This window comes from Merops nubicus, unplaced genomic scaffold (assembly GCF_000691845.1).
Source record: "Merops nubicus isolate BGI_N331 unplaced genomic scaffold, ASM69184v1 scaffold6880, whole genome shotgun sequence".
In the NCBI taxonomy this organism is placed as follows: Eukaryota; Metazoa; Chordata; class Aves; order Coraciiformes; family Meropidae; genus Merops; species Merops nubicus.
Genome location: NW_008582071.1, coordinates 1 through 26,608, shown reverse-complemented (window position 1 = coordinate 26,608; position 26,608 = coordinate 1). Strand labels below are relative to the sequence as shown.

General features: G+C 38.4%; 1 protein-coding gene across 1 annotated transcript; it reads left to right on the top strand.

The window, feature by feature from the left end:
• Positions 1-523: 523 nt before the first annotated feature.
• On the top strand, positions 524-25,851 carry WDR36 (WD repeat domain 36; the record flags this gene model as incomplete). Its single annotated transcript, XM_008936417.1, has 17 exons — positions 524-545; positions 3,798-3,898; positions 4,399-4,516; positions 5,440-5,572; positions 7,796-7,850; positions 8,709-8,841; positions 10,385-10,560; positions 11,159-11,279; positions 13,707-13,772; positions 14,747-14,830; positions 15,847-16,001; positions 17,022-17,136; positions 18,364-18,529; positions 18,807-18,915; positions 19,686-19,765; positions 24,485-24,592; positions 25,754-25,851. Coding segments are annotated over exons 2-17 (1,774 nt in total), but the record flags the coding sequence as incomplete, so codon positions are not given.
• Between the last annotated feature and the right edge of the window lie 757 nt (positions 25,852-26,608).

Sequence of the window (26,608 nt, the reverse complement as noted above, 5' to 3'; positions counted from 1 at the left end):
CTGTACGGTAAAGGCATTTTCAGCGTTCAGAAACGGTAACAAGCGGGAGCTGAACCGAGTGATTGCAGTGAAGAGCGGGGAACAGCAGAGTGCGGGCAGCACGCACGTTCCTGTGTCCTTCGAGCAGTCTTCTCCGTAGACCTTGGATTCAAATAGTAATGGTCGACACTGGACAAAGATGACTATCACTCAAAAAAATTCCAGGAGAACAGAAATAAGATGATAAAGGTGTGGTTTTGGTGGAGATAAAGTAGAAGCAGAGGTGATGTGAGAACACCTTTGCCCGGGCTCTGCAGGGTGTCTAAATACATACTTAGTTTCCTGTGCAGTACAGGGAGGTATATCTAGAAGCACAACGCACTGCTGCTGAGTGAGTGTCTTTTGGCAATTTTTCTCTCTTTGAGGCATGCAGATTGCTTATCTCATCTAGGTTGCTTTCTAGAGTTTAGAATTTTTGTTTATAGCAAATTCATTACAACCATCACTAAAAAATGCCTTTTTAATTTTTTCATTGCAGGTGCAGAAGCTTGGTATTGTTGCTGTGAGTAAGTATGCACAGATTGTTCGTTCCTGGTGGTTGTGGGATTTTTAACACATCTGACATCTGCACTTGATTCTTAACTCAAAAATGGAAAATTAGGTGTGTGTACTTGTATTACACTGAAATATGTTGAACGGAGTCTCAGAACTGTCCGGTATCAATTTGGAAATAAGGCTGCTGTTGAAACTGTAATTTAGTTCTCCTAGAGATATACTTTGAGAATCTCCTTTTTGTGTCATCTTGTTTTTCCAAGAGTACCTCGTAGGGCTTAGGAAGTGAGCTTAGTGAATAAAGGTGTTCATTTCGGATCCCTTTTTTTTTGTTTGCTTTTGTGGTTTCTCAAAGTCTGTGTTATAGTAGGAAGATAATTGCAAGAGCAGAACAGTTTTGCATGGGACTAGAAGTCTTCAGGGAGTGTTAAAAATTGGCTGGACTGCTGGATACAAAGGATATGAATCGATGGCTTGACATCCAGCTGGCAGCTGGTAACAAAGCACCCTAGGCGTCAACAGCAGGGCCCGTGTTGTTCAGCGCCTTCACCAACAGCAGGGGTGGTGAGGCGGCCTATCTGCAGATGATACTGTGCCAGGAGGAGCAGCTGACACCCAGAGTGTCAGAGCTTCAGTCCCTGCAGGTGTTGCAAAACACAGGGCGTGGGCCAACAGAAACCTTGCCAGGCTGAGCGAGGGCGAGTGCAGAATCCTGCACCTGGGACAGAAGAAGCCAGGAACCAGGGGCTGTGCGGCATCCGGCTGAAGGGAGCCGGGGCGGGGCTGGTGCCAGGCTGAACGTGGATCAGCAGTGCGGTAGCTGTGAACAGGGCAAGCCCTGCACGTGGCTGTGTCAGGAACGCGGCCAGCAGATCGGGGAAGGCTCTATTCTCCGTACGTGTGTGCTGGTGGGGTCATACCTGGACTTTAATACCTGGTAAGTGTGGTTCCTCCCCTCCCGTCGCTTCCCTTTCACTTTCAGGGGGGAAGCTGAGGGACTGTGGAGTCTCGGGAAGCTACAGCACGCAGTACGAGGCGTGACACTGAAGTGACAATTTGTTTAGTCTTGAGAAGGGCAGAACGCTGGGGGACCTGGAGGCAGCCTGTTACCTGAAGGACAGTTATGAATGTGGCAGAGCTGAATTTGTGGTGGTCACGGTAGACAGGGTAAGAAGTGGCAACAGCCACAGATTGCAGCTTGAGAGGGTCACAGTGGAGGTTAGGAAAAATGGCCCTGACTAAGAGGGAACTGCAGTACAGTGCAGAGCTGGAGCGATTTCCTTCCCCCGGAGTTTTCAGAGGCTCAGCTGGGAATAGCTGCAGTTAGCCCGATCTGCTACTGGTGATAGTTTAGCTTTGAGAGGAGCTGGGTGGGAAGCTGAACTAGATGACTTCCAAAGGCCCCTTCCAGACAATGTTTATATGGTTGAGCAAGATGCATGCTGTCTTGAAAAGATGGGTTTTTTTACTCCTGTATACTACAAAGTTTTTACACAAACCTCATAAAGCAAAATATTTTTCATTAACAGAGTACCTATAAACTTGACAATAAGTAATTGTCACACAACCGGGACTAGATTTATGAGATCAGAATAGTTACTGCTGTAAACACATTAATGTAGCATGTTTTCAGCTTACAAAATCGTAAAAACATGGCAAATCCTTTCCCCAAGCTACATGTTTTTACAGATACAAAGAGAGACCTTACTGTGGCTTTTCAGTGCTTCAGAGGGACTTGTAAGAAAGTTGGGTATGATCTTTTTAGTAGGGCCTGTTGCAGTAGGACAAGGGATAATGGTTTTGAAGTAAAAGGGTAGATTCAAACTAGAGATAAGGAAGAAATTTTATACTATGAGGGTGCTGAAACACTGGAACAGTTTGCCCAGAGAGGTGATAGATGCTTCATCCCTGGAAACACTCAACTTGAGGTTGACAGGGCTCTGAGCAACCTGATCTAGTTCAAGATGTTCCTGCTGTCTATTGGGGGCTGGACTTGATGACTTTTGAAGGTCCCTTCCAACCTGAACCCCATGGTTCTATAACTGTTCAAGCTTTTTGAGAAATTGAGATGCTTACATAGAAAATTGTGACTGAAGAAATAAATTACTTGTCTCTCTGCAGCATTGTTGGTTTATTGATGTTGTGTGGTTGGTGCTCTGAACTTTCTAATTGGGGTATGCCAAAAACTGTCTTGGCCTAAGCAGACTTGCATGCAGGTCTTGCGGAGTACCAGGTATATGTAACCTGGCTGTAGGCCTAACACACTTCAGAGGTTTTGTGGGGAGATGCCTAACGTGTTCTGACATATGAGACCTCTCACAAAATGCAATGTTTTTTACTTTTTCATGTTCTTCCCATTGAAGCTGTGTCACAGTACAGCAAAGGGTACAGGATTCTTTGTGTCTGATAACATGGATAAAACAAAGCAGCATTGTGGGAAGGCTGCTGAGTGATCCTGTAAGTTTGTATCACAAGCACGCTGCCACAGTGATGCATTTTTGATCTGATGGTTCTCTGTGCAGTTGTTAAAAATGCTGTGATGTGCACTTTTGTATTGCCCTAGATGGAGAAAATTTTTCCCTAGAGTAACTTTTTTTCTGTTTTCTACCACATGGGACCACACCAGCAGCTTCTCAATGCTGTTTGAAGCCATGACACTTGCACCATTTGAGCTAGTCGAGTATCAGTTTATGGCAGTAGATACTCAGTTGCAGTGCAGATGCTCTTTCTGAACCAGTCTGGAGGCGGGGAGCGAGTGGCCTTCTTGCTGCAGGAAGTTCCTGGCATCTTTAGCAGTAGCCAGGAGATGGCTGCAGTAGTAGGTCACCTCTTCCAGGTCTCCAGAATGGCTTAACCTGGTGGGCATTGCTAATGCTGAGACCTTGATTTTTCACCTGTCTTTTCAGTCCAGAGGGCTGTGGGGCTCTGACAGTCTGCAGAAGTGTAATCATTGGATAACTTCTGAATAAGCTCTCTTGAAGCTACTCTGTTCCTTTATAAACAGTGATAATTCAGTATTATTGTTTTTCAAGAGAACGACCTTGTAATTTATCAGCCTGATGGTACTTACGTTGCTGTTACCCGTGTGACGTGATTGGTGGTAATACTTGCGTTTGTCTGAAATGTGTGCATTTCTCCTAAGAAATTCAACAGGGTGTTCAACAGGAGAGATTTCTTGGTGGGTCACCATGCTAAATAAATAGTCAGGTTTTCTCTTTTGTTATGAACCTTAAACTTGTTGAACTTTTCTTCTGTTTGATTAACAGGTAATGCTTTGCCACAAGACATTACATGCTTGGCAGCAGACCGCATGTTGATGTTTGCTTCATATGACAATATTCTCCATGCTTTTGCCAGGAACAAAGAGGTTTTTATTCGTTTATTCATTGCTTAGTGGTTCAAAACCGTTGTGTAGTGTTTGTGGTTTTGAGAAAGTTTCTACAAATGTCTCTTTATGGAGATGTTTAGTACCTTCTGTTTTGGGGAAACAAAAAACTGTAGATGGAGGAATAGAAAGCTTACAATAGCAGAATAAGAGCAAATTCTGGAATGGCCTACCTGTGTTTTATGTATTAATTATAATAATGAAGTAGTTACTTAAAGATAAAAAGTAGGTTGTTCCACATAACTAAATACTTTAATCTTAATTAATTTAATTTAAAATATTGCTGCCAACAGCTTTAAATATCAGAGAAAATTGTGTATCTTCCACTTAAAGTTGTGTGGCTTTTCTGTGTATTTTATTTAAACTTGCTGTTGCCATACGTTACATATCCCTAAGTGTTATGTTATTAACGTGATTATTATTAACATGACAGGCTACCTGAATAGCTTTATATTGAAAGCATTTCTGTTTTGAAATTGCAGGTCGTTCACACCTATGAAGGTCATAAGGCAAGGATACATCTTTTGCAGCCTTTTGGTGATCATATCATCTCTGTGGATGTTGATAATGTTCTTATTGTTTGGGATATACAGTCAGAAGGTGAGATACACTTAAATTTTGTTAATGACTTTATAGAATAGCATTGTTAAACATTCAGTAATTAAAAAAAAAAATATATCCCTGTGTTCATAAGTAGTTTATACCTAAAAAATAATATCTTTTAAATGATGGTGCTACTGAAAAGTATAATTTAAAGGATTTTTAAAATTATTTTTGGTAAATGGTAATTTGAAGTCCTAATCTTGCAATAATTTTTTATTAATGGATCCTGCACCACATGCAGAGAGCCAGTAAAGTTTCATATAGGTGTAAAGAGAGATACTTATATGGAAATGGGATTTTAGTGTTCCGTTTTCTGGTAAAGACTGAAGTATAGCAGCTTTGGCACCATCTCTGTAATCCTGTAGTTCCTTGATATTTACTAGTCTGGGTGCAGCTAAACTCTTATGAATATTCCTTTGATTGTGTCAGCGTCTTCTCACGCCGTTGTAAAGTGCCTTACAAAATCCTGTCTCAATACCCTGAATTTGTTTCTTTAGAAAGCATTGTCGTTGGTGTGAGCAATGCCCTTCCTTGCATGCTGAATCTCAAAAGTGGTTGCAGACAGGCTTTGGAGATTTGAAGTTGCTATAACAAACAAAAAGCTAATCAGATGAGGTGTTTTGCTCAGACAGGAGCAGGAATCCTTCAGAAAGATACCAATCACTGCAGTTTTGCCAGCATTGCTGTGCTGGGTATGCTTATAGGGAAAAAATACACCTTCAAGCCAACAGATGTTACAATGTAAACAGGCTTAGTCTGTCCTGTTATGCATTAGCTAATCCTTTAATGCACAAAACACGACTTAAGGGATTTTTACAGAGTAAACATCAGTGCTGCCTTTACCTTTGCCAATGGCTGACAGGCCTGGAGATTCATAGGGACAGGCAAGCTAACATTTCTTTCTTTTTTTTCTTTTCCAGAGGAGTATCTTCAAGTGGATTTTGATAAGGCCACTTTTGCAGTTTCTGCAATTCTACATCCTAGCACCTATTTGAATAAAATTCTCCTTGGGAGTGAACAAGGGAGCTTGCAGCTGTGGAATATAAGATCCAAGTAAGAGTCCTAATAACTTTGATATACTTCATGCTCCGTGTAGTTTCATAGGCAACAAATAATACTTTTAATTATAAGAGTAGGTTTTGAGCATGGAGTTTTTTACTGGGGCCTTTGGCATAAGTTTTCTATTGGTCTGTGTCCAGGAACAAAGAATGCTGCTGCTCCCTGAATGCTCATGCCTTTCAAGTTGTGTATTGTCAGGGACTTTTCAGGATTTTTTTTTCTTCTTATTACGGCTGTTTTGTGGTTGTTTGTTTTTTTTTTTTTTTTTTTTTGTGTGGGTTTTGTTTTTGTTTGTTTGTTTGTTTTTGTTTTTTGTTTGGTTTGTTTTTCTTCCCCAACTTCTTGAAATCACATGGCTTTCCCATAAAAATAATTAAAGTAGTAGTAAATGCATGTTCAGGCCATTTGCCTCCCTTCTTCCAAGCTAAATGTTTTGGTTGTGGGTCCAAGCTGGCAGATTGTGTGGAGGTAATTGCTAGGATTTGATCCTTACACTCAGTGTGTAGATACCTGTCTCTGAGCTTGTCATGGTGTGGCACCATCCAAAATGGCAGTATTTCACGCCTACCACAATCAGCTGCTTTTGTAACTTAGGAAAGTTACAGCTACAGTGAACTGCCCTGCATCTTAATGTATATACTGCAAAGAGGTGCTAACTCAGCTTTTATAGCTCAGTATTTTGTTCTCGTAACTACCGTATACTCTAAATGATATCACTGCTAGTTTTTTTCCCCCTATTGTGATGTTTTAAAGATGCTGTATATGATATTTAAATCAGGAAGTGAAAATAAGCTAGAAATACTGAAAAATAAACACCTCTACTCAAAGTGCTTTTAAGCCTCTTCAATGCCTGTTGCAGTATCTGAGATCCAATACATCCTAGATGACAAGAAGTCTTCTTTAGATGGCTTAGGTTCTTTCTTAAATGTGTCAAAAGGTATGGGACTGTTACTGCCCTTTTAGCAATGTTTCTGGGTTAAGCAGTTTCTATTTTTGACTGTTCCCTGCATAGATTATCTTGAACACAATCAGTGTATGGGCACAGTTAGACAAAAAAAAAAATTTGAAGAACTATGGGGAAAGTTTGACAGTCTCTGGAAAGAAAGGGAAGTGAAATAACACATGTGAGGGGTAACACATGGCTGCTAGCAGTCTTTTAAGAATGCCAACCTGTATCTGGTGATGAATTACTTTTTTTAATCATGTCGGTTCTTACCTACTGAATTCATCATTTCCTGCTTAATGAGGGTACTGCCTTGTTGGTGAAAAGTCCTGCTTCACAGTTTCACTGTTAGCATTTCTGAAAGAAGCAAGAGAGGGTGTGCTTAAAATATGCATTATTTTCATTTAGGGAAGATTGTAGAGTTATGGAATCATTTGGGTTGGAAGGGAACTTAAAGGATCTAGTTCCAATCCCCTTGCCATGGGCAGGAACACCTCCCACTAGACCAGGGTGCTCAAAGTCCCATCCAACCTGGCCTTGGACACTTGCAGGGGTGGATCATCCACAACTTCTCTGGGCAACCTGTTCCTGTGCCTCACCACCCTCAGTGTAAATAATTTCTTCCTAATATCTATTCTAAATCTCTACACTTTTTCACTGTAAAACTGTTATTCCTCATCCTGTCACTACACTCCCTTATGCAGCGTCCCATGTCATCTTTCCTGTTAGGCCCCTTTTAGACACTGAAGGCCACTGTAAGGTCTCTCTGGAGCCTTCTCTTCTCCAGCCTAAACCACCCCAAATCTCACCGTGTCCTCACAGGGGAGGTGTTGCAGCTCCCATTCATTTTCGTGGCCCTCCTCTGGACCCACTTGAGCAGTTACTCTGCAAATGAAGGATTTTCTTTTATTAGAAGTTGGACCAAGACTGTTTTTTTTTATGTTGATGTTAAGAACTCTCAAGATGTGTGTTTGGAGCAGAAACACATCGGGAGCAACTGGTATAGAAGAGGTCTTCTACCCTATTAGAGTTATGTAATTATGTCACCTTTAAAGTATTCATGCTTGACACTAACATTTTCAATAAAAAATAGCCACCAGTTTTATTCTTAACCTTACAGACTAATATCACAGATATTTTTTTCCCTTTTAATTAATTTATAAGGACAGAAAGCTGATGTATTTTTCTGTGTAAGTGCATATAAAGCATCCATTTTGTTGTGAAAAATCCCCAAGGTTTAATTGATTTATGTTTTTTATTTGTTTGTTTTCCAGCAAACTCTTATACTCATTTCCAGGATGGCACTTGGCGGTCACAACTCTTGAACAAGTTAGTAATTTTGGTGTCTTCTTTTCTTACGTAACTGGTCAAGAATAGCAGGCAAAATATTGTTTAAATTACAGACATAAAGATGAGTTTTGTTTTTTTTTTTTCTCTCAGGTAATTTTTAATAACCTTTTTGAGCATTTTAGATATTGAAGACGGGTAGACTTAAAGGCTTACTACCTGCCCTCCCTCTAGTCCTAGTTCTGCTGCATTTAGCATCCTGGTTGTTTTGTGTTCATCACATCTGTAGCCTTTGTTCACTGAATGATGTCATGAATTCACATAAACAATTTGTTGGCAAGATTGATGTATATCATGGAACTTTGTTTACAGTGGTAGCTTTCTGCTAAATTCATTTTACTTTACAGGTGAATAAAACATAGATTTCGCTGATTCGGGAAAAGATTTTTGTAATTGTATTGGCTGTATTTTTGTAGATAGAAAAATGGTTTACAAATTATTGGTAACATTGGTGAGGGTTTTGGATGTGGTATGCAGTTGTCCTGGGTAAAACTTGGAAATATGGGGGTATTTGGCAGGATGTATAATGGTCTACCAGAACTAACGAAAACTTAGTGAGGTGTTTTTCAAAGGAGTTCCAGCTTCTGGAGATAGCACTTAGTCTCCATAGGATGAAACAATTCTAAATCTTGCATCTCTCATTTTCAGTTTAGATTGGTCATACATTCAGTGATGTATTATGCTGATTCAGCTAGATCTCATGAGAGATAGCTTATTTGTTTCCTTGATTTCTTATTCATCCTGGACTTAGATACATTGTTTTATATATATATTCATATATATAGTGTAGCAACAAGCTTTTCCTTTTTCATTTCCGTTGCCATTCCATTTTTCTTGCAGGCACCTGCAGTGGATGTTATTGCCATAGGCCTTGTCTCTGGTCATATCATTTTACATAATATTAAGTTTGATGAAACTCTGATGAAATTTCAACAAGATTGGGGTCCCATCACAGCAATATCTTTTCGTACAGGTAAATCTTAGCATTTTTAGTGAAAATATGTATAAAATCACTAAAACTAAGTGGAAGGTAGGAAAATATGTTTTGATAAAGCACTTCATAATCAAAATCTGGGCTGGGAATTTTAGTTTTCAAAGGCTGCAGATAATCTGGAAAAGTTTCCAGTAAGCAAGGAAGATCATGCATCTTCATCATGATCACTGTCCATAGCATTTTATTGTGTACTGACTCAGTGCACCACTGACCTACTTCTCATCAGTGTCTTCCCCATCCCAAAGTTAGGATTTTAATAGCTGAGTGACTACTGAATGGATGGTACTAGGGAATACTGTTTATACTCACAGCTTTTTATTATCTAAAGAGGATGTTCTGATTATTAAAGCTAATTACTTTAGTGTTGATTGTGTCTATGCAGCTGTTGATACTGACCCTAATCTCATTTGAATAGACAAATTTGCAAATTTTAACAGAATATAGATTGATGCACACCTGTTGAGGAAGAATGCAACTGGAGACACTTCTGGAAAGACTCGTGAGAAGTGGGAATGGTGGTCTTTTGTGTCATCCATTTAACTTAAGATGTTAATAAAGTTAAATAATTTGCATTGCCTGCTTGAATGCATGGCTTTTAGAGATTTTCTAATCTTTCTCTCTTCTTCTCTTCATAATTAGGAAGTTCAGTGTAAATATAACCTCCTTATATTTACCAGGTTACATACAGAGTTTTGCACTCATGTACTCATTTTAGACTTTGACTAAAGTGAGTAAAAGTGCATATCCATGAATCATTACTGGAAAAGAAAACCCTATGCCTGGCTGGTTTAGTTATCTGTGAGGTGCAAACTGGAAGCTGGCTTTTTCTTTTGTTGAAGTGAAAAGATTAGCTGCCAGTTATGCAGGTTATTTAGTGGAACTTTATCAAGAAGATTGAAAACTTACTTGGATGTTGGTAGTATTTTTTTATAAGTTAGCATATTTTTGTCTCCTTAGTATTAGGCAGGATAGAGCAAATAAAACAAAATTATAAATTCTGTGAATTGAGGCTTTAATAATTATTTAGAATGGTTGAATGGACATATCTTCTGGGAATTCTTTTTGCAAGCTGTCGAGCCAAAAACTTAAGGTGATTTTAAAAAAGGACTGATAACTTCTGTAGTGGTGATACAGTAGCTCTCACATCCTGAAGTGTGAAGGCTCGTAAGTTTGGGGAAGAATCTGGGGCACAGAGTAACTTTTGAAAATGGTTCAGGTAAAATATCTCATGTGCTTTTGGGCAAAACCTCAAGTATTGACCGCTGGATTTAGATATATATGTTGTTATCTGATGTGAAAAAAAATCCTAGTTTTATTATGAGTGAATTGTTTTTCTTTTCTTTTTGAATTAGTCATACTTCAGATAAAACATGTTAATGTTAGAGTCAGCTTGAGAATTTTTTTACTTGTACTGGTAGCCTTTTCGTGCATCACTTTTAAGCTCTGAGAAGTCAGTAAGAGTTAGCTGCATGTCTATAAGCAAACCTTTTGAGCTTTTTTTGGTTTCTTTTGTTTTGAGCAGATGGACACCCAGTAATGGCTGCTGGTAGCCCAGTTGGACACATTGCTTTGTGGGATCTAGAAGAGCAGAAACTAATGTGTCAGATGCAAGACGCCCATTCCACAGCCATCGCTGGTATGTCGTTTGTCCCTGGGGAGCCGCTTCTCATCACTAACGGTGCTGATAACGCCATTCGGGTGAGTTGCAATAGCTGCTGCTAGATGCTGTTACTGGTTGGTTGGTTGGTTGGGTTTTGTTTGTTTTTTCTTTGGCAATCCTCCAAAGTGTAGAAGTTTAGTTTGGAATCAGGAAGCAGTTCTCAAATGAAACCAGTACAAAACTCAAGTTACTGAAATTTCTGGCTCTTAGTTGATCTATTGTGGGGCAGTTTAAGGATTTGCTACCATGTCATTGCTTCATTTGTTGCTTCCTGATAGTCTTGAAGAACAAAGCTTTCAACTCGCTTTTCCAGAACTACACTTTATATCCTGGTGCACTGTCTTAAATCTTGATCTAATTTTTGTAGTGTTTTGGATCATGAGCAGTTGCTGTTGATAAAAGTCCCTTCTGCTGCATTTGTTCTGATGCCATTAGCCTGTAGTGGAGGGGCAGAAGGAACTGCATAAGATAGCTGCTGTGGTGGAAATTTCCAGAGTTCTAGGATCAAGGAAGGAATCCAGTGTGTGAAGTTTGCCACAGCAGCTCCCAGCTAAGCCTGTTTCACTGCTATGGGATGTAATTTGTGACAGAGCAATGTTTATTAGCTTCTTTTTTCTGCTTTTCTTGGGGAGGCAGGTGTGGATTTTTGATGGACCTGGTGGTATAGGACGTGTACTGAGAAGCCGAATGGGACATAGCGCCCCACCGACAAAAATCAGATACCATGGGCAGAACGGAGAGCACATTCTTAGTGCAGGTATGAATTCTCATTCTTCACTCTGATTTCCTGCTGTGATAAAGAAAACATGCAGAGCTAAGTGCCTTTTTTTATTAATACAGTTAATATTTCGTGTGTTATGTATTTGTAGTTATGAAACATAGTAAGTGTTGGGTGTAGGCAGTGTCATCTATTACTGTGTCAGTTTCATGGTTTTCCTAGAGAGAAGTACATCAATAGGTAGGCTGGAAGGTAGTTACAAGCAGAAGAGCTTAGGAGCTGCTTTTGTTATCTGTATTTATATATTGCATGAATAAAAATTGGTTTATGTCCTAAGGAACTGTCAGCTAGGCAAAATTAAAACTTGTTAGTAACAAGTGTCGAGTGAGCTTTGTGGGTGGCAGTGTCTTTATAATTTGTTACAGACCCATTGTGTCTGTAATGTAAGATTCCCAAAGACACTTATTACCCAGGTATTAATCAAAAAGTGTAAAAATGCATGTATGACTACCCGTCCTTAAAAAATAGCATATTTTAAAACATATAAATAAATAAACCTTAGGAAATTAAATGGTAGATCACATTGTCATGTGGCCTTGAACACTTCAGCATTGGAATAATAGAGACTGGGGTTGTTTAACCTGGAGAAAAGGAGGCACAGGCAAGACCACCTCACTTTCTACAGCTGCCTGTGGGGTGTGTCAAGGTGGGTGTCCATCTCTTCTGCCAAGTAACAACTCGTAGGACAAATTATAGGAGAAGACATGGGCCCAAGTTGTATCACAGGAGGTTTAGGTTGGATGTTAGGAGAAGGTTCTTCACATAAAGACTTGTCAAGCACAGGAACAGGCTTCCCAGTGAAGTGGTTGAGTCAGCATCTATGGAAGATATTTAAATGATGTGTAGGTATGGTGCATATGGACATGGTTTGGTGGTGGACTTGGTGGTGTTTTGTTTACAGTTGGACTTGATCATGTTTAGGGTCTTTTCCAAACTAAATGATTCTGTGATTCTTCACCTAATCTTTAATTATATTAAAGTAATGATATTTTCTACATGGTCAGCATTTCAAAACATTACAGTACATTTTGGTGAATGTTGCACCTGATATGGCACAGCAATACACTATGCTAAAACCACCTGTGCTAAAATCTTTTGCTGGTCATCCAAATAGTAACTTGGATTCAAGCAACTACTTGCTTGGCAATAACTCAGCTCACACCAGATGAACCACAGAAACAACTGGGAGTTACTTAACAAATCCTCAGAGCTGCTTTTGCAGGTTAATGACTGCAACATACTGGGGAGGGCACAGAGGCAGCTGCTGAAGTGAAGAGGGTCTCAAGCTTAGACAGACCTGATATGTCTCCAGTGTTGAGAGGCTGACTCAGCATTCCTTTCAGAACAAGTAGTAAAACTCTGTGCAACAGAAATGAGTTAGCAGGGCTGTAAGGTGCCTTTCAGTTACTACTGGTTTCCTTAGGACAGGCCTCTTCACAAATTATCTTTCATCCTCTTCAGCATTTCTCCAAGTTGCCAGTATATACATCCTGCCTTGCTTCTGTACCATAGCAGCAAGGAGAGGTTGCTTGAACACTCTTAACTGTTGCATTGTGTTTCAGAGTTTTTTTTTTTTAAGTTCACTCTGACTAATTTTCTGTTTCCTTACTTGTTCGGCTAGTAAAAATGTTCTGTGATCCTTCTGGTTTCTAAAAATTATCTCAGTGACTTGAAATTGTACAGCACATGTAAAATTAATTTTCTATTAGTTTCTGGTCCTGCCTTGTCCATGTCTCCCCCACAAAGTGGGCCTGTTTGCTAGCTCCATATTTGAGCCTTGTGTCCTTCTGTTAAATAAGTTTAAATTCCTATAAGTTCTGGGAACATTGGTCACTGGGTAGAGAAGGGAAGTTCTATTATTGTCCTGGTTTACAGGGTGAACAACTCAAGTTTTACCATTTTTGTTTGGGTTAGCTTACTGAGTAACCTAGGTATAGCTCTTAACTAGACACAGCATGTGTTGGTTAAACAGAGGATTATTCTAGTTGTTGAGGGAATATATGGGGTCATGGGGAGGCTTTGTAAGTATTATGAAGGTATTTGAAGGATGAAATGGTTTATTTAAGGTTTAAATGACAGAAAGCTGGGAACAGTTAGGTGTTGTGTTGGGGAAGGGAGGATAGACAGGGGGATTGGACATGAAGATGTCTGTAAGAGAGGTGTCGTTCTGATCATGTGTGAGGCCAGGTGGCAGAATTGTGATGTAGACCATTGAGAATTAGGCTTCATTAGTTCCACTGCTTGTAGTCCATCTGTATTTTTTCTTGAATCAGTATTTTTAGTAAATACTGTATTAAGGTGCTTGAGGGTTCTTAGGATTTATCTTCTGCTTTTCTTGTTCAGGTAGCTGATGAGTAAACAATGTCAATTTTTGCCCTTCACTGCTCTCTGCTATTGTTTTGTCAGGTCAAGATGGAACGTTGCAGTCTTTTTCAACAGTGCATGAAAAGTTCAATAAAAGTTTAGGACGTGGTAAGTGTTTCACTGAAAGTATTAATATGGTGAAAAAAGCCCCAAAGAGCATTTATGTGAACAGGAGCTAAAGCATTACATAGTCCTCATTTCAGTTTGACTGTTAAATGAAAACTATTCACGTCACTTGTTCTGCAAACTCAGTCCTTCCTGATGCATGTAAAATGTACTCCTTGACTTGACTGTGCTTAGGAAAAGTAATTTCTGTAGCCAGGCAGTGTATGTTATCTTACTGTGGGAAATATTTGGTATAATTTTTGTATTGAAAATGTGTAAAGCAGTAGCTGACATTTCAGCATGTGCAGTTACAACTTTTTTTCTCATCCCTCTTCTATTGGATTGACTAAATTATTAGTTAATTCATGTTTCTCTGCTTCAGGTCCTTAGATTTAATGTAGAGTTTAATTTAAAAAACACATTCCACACAATGCCATATTTAAGGGGTGCTTTCTTGTACAATTCAGAGACCAAAGGTCAGCAAGACTTAAAATTATTTTTAAAATATCTATATATTGATATTTCTATATCTATGCTTAGTTAGATTTGAACAGACAGATGTAGATTAATTGTTTATATATCTATATATATATCCTTTGGGCATAAATTTGAAATTCTTGACTTGGTTGTTGAGAAGGCTGAGTGTTGAATGTTGCTTTATGTAGTTCATGTCTGCATGGCCTTGGTTTTAGCTCTGATGGGAGGACCTCTGCGTCAGGTTGCCAGCTGATGTTGGAACAAGTAGGTTGAGTAGTATGTGTGAATTTAAAAAGCTAGTGATTTGCTCAGCACCACATGAATTTTGGCAGAACCTCTGTTGATGTTCTTAGTTCTTCAAACCCTAGGTAACAGAAATGCCTTGTTCATGTAAGCTAGATTTTTCTAAGTTTAATAGGAACTTTACATTTAGTAAGCAGTTGTTTTTCAACCATTATTCTTGGATCTAGTAATGAGATTGAGACACTTCTTTTTTTAAGGTTCAATTAACAAAAAGAAATCAAAAAAGAAAGGTCTTAAGCTTGATACGATGGCACTTCCACCAATTACAGCCTTTGCCTCAGGTAAGCAGTCTTTGGGTTCTATTATAGAGCTCATCACGTTCTTCATTTTGTCATTTAACCCTCAAGACACCACTGTTCTGAAAGCCCATGCAGTATCAAGATGAGATTATTGAGATTCTGTGGCCCTTCAGAAGCTGTCAAGTGACAGTTTAAAATTACATTCTACTTGGTGAACTTTTCTGTTATTTAAAGAAAAGAGCATTTTATTTTGAACATCTTTATGTTTAACTGGCTTTTGGTTTGAAAATCTCAAGCATGGGAGCTAGAATCTTCTGGCTGGAGAAACAGCAATCAGAGAAGATGAAGATCTTTGTAGCTGAGGAAATATCAGTTATAGTAGTTCATTTTGATTCCCCATTTTTTTTTTTTTATGTGAGTCACTTTTCAAAGTCAAATTTCAATTACTGTTTATTTGTAAATCAGTATGCAAATAGTGAACCTAACTTTTTGAAGGAGAATTGCAATTACCTTTATGTCATCTAAATGTGTTTAACTATGTCCTCCTCTTCAGACTCAAAGTCTCTCTTAAGTGTAGCTGTTCCTTTGTCTTCTGAGAATGGTTGATTGTTTCATGTGTTGAAACATTTGAATTTACAGTATTGGGTAGCCATTTGACTACACATGGTATTTATATTTTTGGACTTCAGGGATACAGATTATCTGTATGTGCTTGTTGCAAATATCTGTGTGTATATAAATGCGCTCTTAAAATTAATATTATACCTACCTGATGGATTTAAGGTATAGAACTACCCTAAATGTGTTTGGAGGCAGAAGAAAACTTTTAAGTACATTTTAATTAGACTTGTTGCTTCTTTGCTATATGTCTTTGGTGAAGTGAACCTCTTTGTATCTGTTTATTTTTTTCTTCAAAGTTCTAGAAATACCTAATTTTGTGCCCTCTTTTTTTTTAAGTAGGAATTCCAGGGGAAAAAAAAAAAAGCAGATTTGCTTGTAGAACTACTAACTTGACTCGAGAGTGTTTGTTTCTAAAAGGATTGTGTGTTACATTGCAGAGGTGGCACATCAGAGTGACTGGGATAGTATTATTGCTTGCCATCAAGGATATATAACTTGTACAACCTGGAACTATCAGAAAACTTGCATGGGAGCTCATAAACTGAGACCAGAAGAATTTAGCAAACACAAACCTATTGATATATATGCAACAGTAAGTTTATTTAGGATACTCTTTCTTCAACATTACAGTATATGCTATTTTGATTTCTGTTTTTATGGCAATGGTATTTAGAATGAAAAAAGCACTATCTAGACACAGTTTAGTTTTTCAGTCTTAAGAGAAATGCTGCATATTCATTTTTTGCCCTAAATATCCAGGTCAAGGTCCGATTTTATTTTCCTATTCAGATAGTTGGTTGGTGTTTATCTATAATTTGTCACAGTGATGTAGAGTTGACTGTATGCCTGTGATGATAAACCTGGTCTGTGAATGCAGAGTGCTGAAGATACCTCTTCTGGGCAATATGGAAAAATGAATTTCCAAATGACAGGTAGAATATTCTCTCTAAAATGCTTTTCACCTTGAGCTGGGTGCAACAAAAGTCAAGAACCTAATGAAAGTAAATGTGCTAGGCATTCATAGTACTACTGTACACTGGGTTAAACTGTTTTTCTGGCCTTAAGCATAGTGGTAAAGTGGTAGACAAGATCATTTCAGTTGTAAATACCTGGTTTTCTTTTAGCTACTGGTTTCTTGGGACTGTACCTTTCCAAAAACATCTAGACCATTGTTTCTTTGTTTCTTACTGTTTAAAATCTGCGAGAAGTTAACCTATTTTGGGGTGCCATTGGCAATACAGGCACTGAAAAAGGCAGGCAGTTGGTGTGCTTGGACTTTATCTTAGGGGTTGAATTTGTGGATATTTTGATTATGTAGGCTAGTCACGTAGGTTACAGTGTTGATACTATTAGATATGACTTCTGATGGATGTCAATAAGTATTTTATTATCCTTCATAAGCATGCACTACCGTATTTATTACTTGTTGAATGCTAATTTGAAGAGCTGCTCTATATTTTTAGAGATACAATCTGTTTCTTCTGTGTAGTTTTCATTGAAGTCTAATTAATATGTAGTAGTGTGTTTATATATCTCCTAACAACTTTGCTAATTCAATAGACACTAAAAGAATTGTTTTCGTAGGTGTTTGTTTGTTTTTTCCTCTTGCAAGGCAGTTGACATTACTTCGTGTGGGAACTTTGCTGTAGTTGGTCTGTCAACTGGACAGGTAGATGTGTATAACATGCAGTCTGGCATTCACAGAGGGCATTACGGCAAAGAGAGAGGTGAGAATTGCTACACTTTTAAAATACTGACTCTTCACAGAACAGCAACAACCTGGTATTCTGTCATCTAGGAAATTCAACATAGCTTTTGAGCTGAATTTGGCAATCGTCAGATTCTCTAATTACCCTACACTGTCCTGTCTTGCACTCTAACTGGAACTATTTTGAAAACTACTCCAAAGGACAGGATCCCTACTAGTTCTAATGGTTTTGGTGTTAGCATATATTTAATTTTAATTAACACAAAATTGTCAGTTGCCAAAATGCTTAGCACTAAAATGAGATCCACTGGCCTCAGCTCTTTTTGAAATAATTGTTTTTCCAGTACTTCGCTTCTTGTTATAGGGCTCTCTGTCTCAGTTAAGTTTTCCCATCTCTTCAGTGCTATCTGCTTAAAAATGAAAGAATATTTTGAATGCACGGGAAATTGAAATCTTCAGCAAGTCTGGTTCTTTGCATATGCTACTATTTTCAGTTACCCAGCAGCAAACTTAGGACTTAATGCCAATGACAGTGTTCTGACTTTTCCTTTTAGTGGTTGTGCACCTGTATATTCCTGTCATGTGTCCTCATGTATGTTTGCTGTTGCTTTGTGAGTGTGTAATTTATAACAGGACCCTTGTGATCTGATTTTTTTGTTGCTGTAGAAAAAAGGAAAGAGTCCTCGTGAACCCTTACACCTTACTGTATTTCTAAACGACATCTAGCATAGGAACATGAAGTAGTCTCCTAATAACATAATTGCTTGATAGTGGGATGAGTTGTATAAGTTTGATTACTGACCCAGAAGAGCTGTGCCTTATCTTTACACTGCAGTGTAAAGTAGTGTAGGAAAGCTCCCAGACTGTGTCAGTACCTGGAAGCTGTAAATTTAGTCTGGACTGGTCAGGCCCCCTGGAGGCATTCCATGGGTGAATCAAAAAGTCCCTCAAATCTCACATTCAAAAAAAAAAAAAAAAAGGCCTCCCAGACTGAAAGCAGAAATAAAAGCTAACGTTCAGCTTCAATTACTCACGAATTCTGTGTTGTATTCTAGGTGCTTACTTGAAAGCCAGTTGTTTTCTGTACTGATAAAAAAAAAAACATATTAGAGCAGTCACATCAGGTGGCTTTAGAATTGCTTATTGTATGCCTACTGCTCGTTTAATGTAGAAAGTTTGTCATCCTGGTGATTATTCTGCTGTTCTTAAATTCTGAAATGCCACATTCTTTTTCTTTGTTTTGCAGCGCATGAAGGAGCCATTAGGGGGGTAGCAGTGGATGGATTAAACCAACTCCTAATCACAGCTGGTAGTGAAGGATTAATTAAATTTTGGAAGTTCAAAACTAAAGATCTAGTTTACTCTACTGAGCTTTCCTCTTCTCCAAGTGGCATTCTGCTTCACAGAGATAGGTAAGAAACTGAAGCTATTTAATGTGCGTATTGTTTTGCTGTAAGTATGTAAGTCTAGGATAGCAACCAAATAGTCTAGTAAGATTTAAATTACTGATACTTTGAAATACCACTGACTACTAGTTGACCAAAAAAAAATAAAGTCTGGATATGTTACTAGGCTGAAGGAATACAATGCTGTTTATCTCAGCATAAAAGATTTTTGGAACAATGTTAGGATGGTGGGTGTTTTGTCTCTTGATTATTCATTATCACATGTGCTGATGATTCTTGGCAGCGGTATTCTGGGAATTGCCTTTGATGACTTCAGTATCAGTGTCTTGGATACAGAAACCAGGAAGATTGTCAGGACGTTCTCGGGACACCATGGACGGATTAACGACATGGTAATTCGTGTTTTGTAATGGGTGACATATACAAATACCTAAATAATTTTAAGCGTGATGGGTTTCTTTGTGTATATTAAGTAATTGAATATTATATTCAAATGTGAATGGTAAAGTTGTAGTTCAGCTATACAGCAGTTTTGGCCACATTAATTTTGTGGTTAAAATATATATTTCTTGAATGGCTGTGTATTTTTAGTATGCTTGGGGATTTTATTATTAACTTTGCAGCAAGCTACTTTTTGATTCAACAAAATAAAGCATTAGGAATAATAAAAACTACATCGATGAGCAAAATAGTGCAACAGTCTTAACTGAGTATGGAGCAAAGATGAGCCAGACAAATTAAAGGTGTAAACAGATCTGAGATTATGCAATTTGCTGATAATTCCTTGTATTACATCTTGTGTAATAGTGCTTTTTAGTGTTCATTGAAATATATTTTAGTTTCTGATGTAATTCTAAGTGCTGGTAAGTATTTATTTGATTTCTTCAGCATTATGCTCTGTGATTTTCATCATTAATGTAAAAATAAGGACCAAAGTGCTTTTACTAACAGCTAGATGAATCCTGTGTCATATATTTAACTAATTCTGAAATAGCTTCTATTTGTGTCCTTTTCTTGCTATCAATAAGGTATTGGTTTTGCTTTATGGTCAGCCATTTCATCCTGGTGTTTGGGAGCAGTCTAACTTTGAACTGTGTAAAGCAGGATCTCCTGCAGGGACTGATTTATCAGTTGTGCCATTAAATGGACTATTTTATTTTAGACTTTCAGTCCTGATGGTCGTTGGCTAATAACTTCTTCAATGGACTGTACCATTAAGACTTGGGACCTTCCCTCTGGATGGTGAGTCAGTTTAAAAATATATGGCAGAAGTTTGTCTTAATTCCCTTTCTGACTGTTAAGTGGCAGAAAGTCTTCTGCGGCTTCATTATCTGTCACCAACCTGCACTCTGTGATGTTCAAAGCTGCATATGGTGTGAGAGCACAATACCCTTTATTTTAGTTGTGAGCAATTCTATTAGTATGTTATGCCCCTTTTTTACACCCTATTGCAGGATAACAGTGTACTGAAGGTCTGATGATGAAACCTGGAGTTACCATGTACCATGAGTGTGTGTGAATTTGTTCTGTGTCTGGAAGGACCACTATAATCTAAGTAGCAAGGGATTGCTTAAGATATTTTATGATATGCTGAAATATTCATAGAATGGTTTGACACCCCCATCCTACCGTGGGCTGGAACACCTTTCATTAAGTCACAGCCACATCCGACCTGACCTTGAACACTTCCAGTGATGGCCTGTCCACATCTTCCCTTGGTAACCTGTTCCAGTGTCTTACCACCCTCACCATTAAAAATGTGTGCTTTATATCCAGTCCAAACCTAACCCTTTGTAGCTTGAAACAATTGCCCCTTGTCCTGTCACTACAGGCTAGGTTAAAATCTCTCAGTCTTTCTTATAAGCCCCCTTTTAAAGTACTGAATGGCCACGAGAAGATCTCCTCGAAGCCTTCTATTCTCCGGGGTGGACAAACCTACCTCTCTCAGCCTTTCTTCATGGGAAGCCTGTGTCATCTCTCTGATCTTTCTCCTGAACATGCTCTGACTTCATGTCTTTCTTGTGCTGGGGTCCCCAGAGTTGGATGCAGTACTGCAGTTGTTTTTGTAAAGAGAAGGCTGTTTTCAGTTACATTAATTTTAGCAACGAAATAAAGCTTCTTTTGCTTCAGTTATATTTTTCATTTGTGGATGCTTGCAACTGCCAAAATACTCTTCTGTGATCCACTATGAGTAGTCCCCCAGAATGGAATTTGGCCAAGAAACACACACAAGAAGTTCAAGAGACCAGAAAAAAACCAGACCAAAAAGTAACTTTGATTTCTGCCAGTGCATTCTTTTAGCAGTACATCAGATTTTTAGTAATTTAAAATAGTGCTCTATGCAGTGTGCAGCTCTAGTCAAAGCTGGGACTGAAGGGTTTTATTAAGACATCATTTTGTTGATGTGATGTATGATCTGCTGAAATAGTTTTGCATGCTGTAAAATTATTCCTTTTACTGCAAAAAGTGTGTTGAATCTCAACAGCTGACCTGTTCTTACATGATGAATGACATTAGTCTAAAATGGGACAGGATGGACAGTAACAGTCTTCTCTCCAGTAGAAATGGGAGGGAAATGATCATCTTTGGACTTCCTATTTCTAACCCTCCTTCCCTTCCAAAATGATACACCTGCAAAAATTTGCAGCGTTAATGATAAAACTAAAGAAATGTTACTTGAATCTTCACTTTTTTTTTTTTATAACACTTCACAGTAAGAATCCATTCATACTGTTATTTTAAAAGAAGTTTCAACAGTAGTTCTTGTTTGCATGTAGCACGTAAGTAAATATTTTGTCTTCTAACTGCAAAAAATTCTGGTCAATCTAAAATTTAGGCAGGTAAACGATAAATTCTGTGTTTGAAAGTAAGTTGAATTGTTCTTCCAGAATTTAAAGGAAAGGTTTTCTAATAACTTGAGGCAGAGAGGAGTGTGTTGAACATCTTTTAATGAACACTTAGGTGCTTGATTTACTTCTACTCTGGTATATTTGTACATAAACAGAAGAACTGAATTATAAACTTTGCATTCTAGACTATTTTTTATATTGTTCTTAGAGAAGGGTGGAAAACATTGTTTTAGCTTACTTATGAAAAATGATGAAAAATACCAGCTGACTTTAATAGATGTCATACCATTTACTTACAGAACATCTGTTTTTACTTGGCAATCATGGAACATTTTGGGTTAGAGGGAACTTTCAAAAGTCATTGACTCCAACTCCTTAGCAATGAGCAGTGATATCTTTAACTAGATAGGTAGCTCAGAACCCTGTCAACCTGATGTTGAATGTTCCCAGGGTTGGGGTAGCTGCCACACCTCTAGGTAACCTGTTCTAGTGCTTCACCACCCTCATTGTAAAAAATTTCTTCTATATATCTAGTCTAAATCTATCCCCTTTTACTTTGAAGCTATTACTCCATGTCCTATTGCAGCAGGCCCTACTGAAAAGATTATCCCCATCTTTCCCCCTTTAATTACTGAAAGACTACAGTGAGGTCTGCTCTGAGCATTCTTCAGGCTGAACAACACCAACTCTCTCAGCCTTTCTTCATAGCAAAGGTGTTCCAGCCCTCTGATCATTTCTGTGGCAGTCTTCTGGACCCCATCCCAAGAGGTTCGTGTCTTTCCTGTGTTCAGGACTCTAGAGCTGAATGCAGTATTCAAGGAGAGCCTCTAAGAGTGTGGAGGAAAAGGGCAGAATCACCTCCCTTTACCTGCTGGACACACTTCTTTTGATGCAGCCCAGGGTATGGTTGGCTTTCTGGGCTGTGAGTACACATTGCTGGCTCATGTCCTGCTTTTCATCTACCAGTACCCCTGTAGTCCTTCTCTGCAGGGCTGCTTTCAATTCCTTCATCCCCCAGCCTATATTGATAACCAGATATTAACCTGACCTGGCTGCAGGACCTTGCACTTGGCCTTGTTAAACCTCATGAGTTCATGTGGGTGCACTTCTTGAGGTGGTCCAGGTCCCTCTGAATGTTGTTCTCTGCCCCAAGCATGTCAGCCACGCCACTCAGTGTGGTGTCATCTGCAAACTTGCTGAAGGGTGCACTTGATCCCATTGGCTCTGTGATTGCTGCTTATTTTCACTGCTCCCAGTACAGACTCTTGAGGGATAGCACTTGGCACCAATCTCTATCTGGACATTGAACTGTTGACTACAGTCCTCTGGATGTAACTGTCCCAGCCAATTCCATGTTTGCCCATCAAATCCGTATCTCTCCGGTTTGGAGAGAAGCCTGTCCTGGGGAACCATGTCAAAGGCCTTACAGAAGTCCAGATAGATGACATCCACAGCTCTTCCCTTACCCACTGATGTAGTTGCTCCATCATAGAAGGCGCTGGATTGGTCAGGCAGGACTTTGTGCTTTGTGAGCCATGCTGCCTGTCTCAGATCACGTCCCTGTCGTGGAATGCTGCATAACTGTTCTTGCAAGTATTCCTAGTGCACGTTTTTCTGTAGGGCTTGTTGAGAATTGGAGGAAAAAAATTGCCCATTTGTGTAGAGAAGACTACAAGCAGGAAGCTTGGCATTATGAATTTTTTTCTTTTTGCAGTGTGGGTTCCATAGGCAACTTAAGGAATCAAGGGTACAAGCTGACGGTTAATAGTTTCGAGTACTTGAGGCAGAATGGTATGAGAAATACATTGGTATTTTGAGCAGCTCAGTAATTTTATACTTTCTATTGTTTTACTTTTGCAGTTAGGCAGGAGGTGTAAAGGAGGTGTAATCCTGCCTTTAGTCCCAGGCAGGATTCATTTAGCAATTGCTGTACATTTTGTGGAGAAATTACAATCATGTCTCTCATTGCCCTATAGAGATTGATTTCCTACCCCTCTGTCACATCTGTAATTTTAATAATGATTTAAATTCAGTAAGAAGAAAAAAATTGATGTTAACTTTGTTTTGCATTTGTTCCTTACGGTTGCTTTACAGAACAGTATTTCTCAGTAACTGATAAAGACTGTGGTAAAAGGATGGATTTGAAACAGTAGAAACGGTACTTATGGTAAATTTTCTAGCCATTGTGTGCAAAATCCTTCAGTATAACTGGTACATGTTCTGGCATATTTGTAGTTCAGTGTTTGTATATTTTATATTGAAAGTGATGAATGATGTGGGTTCAACCTTACTACTTTTTACTTGTAATGTGCATCTAACAACATGCAGAAGGAGTAAGACCTTCTATTCATGGAAGGAAAAAAGGCTTTTATTTTTACCATGATTTGTCAAACCACCATGGGAATACTCAATACTGAAAAAAAATACACACTCACAGGATTTTACATTTTGGACTGCTTTGTTACATCAGTATTACAGGACAGGGTTGTAGAACTAGCTGCTCTCATCACTTCCCACTTTGCTTTTGATTTTGGTCTGTAAGCAAGAACAAAGTGTTCAAGGTTTCCATTTTTCTTTCTGTTTCTCTCAATGAGCTAGTTATCAAGCTCAGCTGCTTCTTATAATTTGAAGTAACTGAAATTTACCGTGCAACAAGTGCAAGGAGTGCTGTGACCATGGGCTTGCATGGAAGTCTAGTAGGGTGTGCATCACCCAGAGCTGAAGAGTGGCTTATTGTTAAAATGGTTGTATACTACTGAACACTTTAGCTTTCTTTTTATATGGTATTTTTTCAATTTCCTGCACTAGTGAAAGGAATGATCAAGGAATGGTATATCAGGCTGAAGATAATGTCATGGTCAAAACAAACTGTAGCGTAAAAGGTACCAGCTTTAGCTGATTTTAGAGAACTTTATAGAGGCAAATGGTTTGTTGCCCAGGGCCGTTCATTTCTGAAGTTTGTATGTAATATTTGAATACTTCTGATACACTAGTTTCTATACGTACCTCCAGTGTCCTGCTTGCATTGTCATATTTGTGCTGTAATTCAGATATGTATAAATAAACAAGTTCATCTTGCTGAGGATTTCTCTGTTTTGTTTTCTTTCCTTAGCCTCATAGATCGTTTTTCAGTAGACTCTGCAGCTGTGAGCCTTACTATGTCTCCTACAGGAGATTTTCTAGCTTCAGCACATGTGGATGATCTTGGAATTCATTTGTGGTGAGTATGTAATATATATATTTCTGCATGGAATTTCAGATGGAGAGGAATTCTTTTCTCTATGTACAATACAGGTGATGAATTTTTCTGCAAAGTATCATCTCCAGGGTTTTGTCTTCTCTGGTTCTAATTAAGACATTTGATCTGTGTTGTTGTGGTTCATAAATTGTGAAATCTCTTGCACTAAGATATTTGTTCTGATAATTTAATGATTTCTTTTTTCTAAAAGTTTTTCTTACTCTAAAGATTTCTTGTTATGCCATTCCTGAAGTTTTTCTTTGATTTTACTATATTTTTTTATCTCTTTTCAAATTTCATAGTGTTACATTCTGAAGGGCATTTCTCTACATCCTAGTATACAATGTTTTCTGAGACTTCTGAGTAGAATTTGGACTTTGTGATTATTTCTGTTTATTAATGATAGATCATCACAGATGTAAAATGTGGTTTAGTTCAATTTCCTTCTGATACAGCTTTAAGGCAAATGACTGGTTAGGTACAGTACTGAAGTAACACACCATTTAAGTGGTTTGTTTGGGTTTTTTTTTCCTTTTGATAGATCTTTCAGGTTACATTTGTTGCATGTAGTTTTTTCCCTGAGGGGTGTTCAACTGTTAAGATGTTTCTGTGCTTAGAGTAAAATTGCTTCACTGTGAATGATGACAGACATCTTTACCTAGCCCTTATTTATATTGACAGAAAAAATAATTTGCCAGAATGACTTCTGTGCATGTTCCAATCCTCAAGAAAATCTGCGAAGAGTGCTACTCTGAAATTCTGTGAAAGCGGGATGAATCATTTATATTTGCATAATGTATTTTATGTATGAAGTACAAAGTAAGCCTAGATAGGCTATTTTGCAATTTCAAGGAAATACAGTAACTGGCAATGATTGATGTAATCGTACTTGATAACGCCATATGTATTAAACATTGTTGGCAGTAATACTTCAGCATAACTTTTATGTTTCAGACTTTCGGGTGATGTATGTCACTGTTTAGTTTCTTGTTTATCTGGTAGATGAGGAGAACCAGTCTTGAACAGAGCCTGGTGAATTGCCATAGGGCAGTAGTGTTAGACTGCGGTAAAAATTGTGTCTAAAATACTTGTGCCATTCGCCTGAAATTTGTTCTTAAAATACTTGTCTGTCTCATTTTTCAGGTCAAACCGTTCTCTGTATTCACTGGTTTCTCTGCGGCCAATTCCGGCAGATTATGAACCTTCTATGGTGACGTCCCCTAGCACCTGCCCTGTGCAATGTAATCCTCAGATGAAAGAGCATTTTATTTTGAGTTTGGTATTGTATTTAATAGAAGATGGTTTCCTTCCTCAGTGAAAACTCACTGTGCCTTGACATTCTTTCTCTGAACTGTTCCTGTTTCTTCTGTCATTTTTGGAGTACTTACGTGGTAGTATTATTTACTAAAATCTAATCATGTTCGATGTTCAGACATAAAGAACATTCTGATCTCCACATGTTCAAGGAAATTCTGTAGGTAATAAAAACCTCTGTGCTCTTCACTGGCTTTCTTTAATCCTAGACTTGTGTGTGTACCTTCCATTTTGACATCTGTGAGGCCAGTTTGAAATTAACATTGCTGTTTGGTCGTGGAGAGAGGGTTGTTCTTTGTTCTGCTTCCTTCCATCTTCTTTGTCTGCTTGTACGCTGTGGCAGCTTCACTGCTGTGTATCATCTTGTTAGCAAGAGAATTGTGTTCAGCTGACCTGCCATGTACCTGTGCTAGATTCCCAGTGAAAGAGTTGTTTTCTGAATTGCATTTTTGATACATTTAATAGAAATGGCTGTGCTTCTGTAGGCCTCTAGATGGAGATTTTGTCTGCCCAAGTTTAGGAGTGCCTAAAATTAGATCTCTGTCTGGAGGAGAAACACACCTAGCTATTGACTGTGTAAGGGAGCAAGGAACATAGTTGATGACAACTGCTTATTAAGCACATAGTTATTTTAGATACTTAAATTAGGAAGACAGGATTTCATACCAAAACTTGAATTCATAT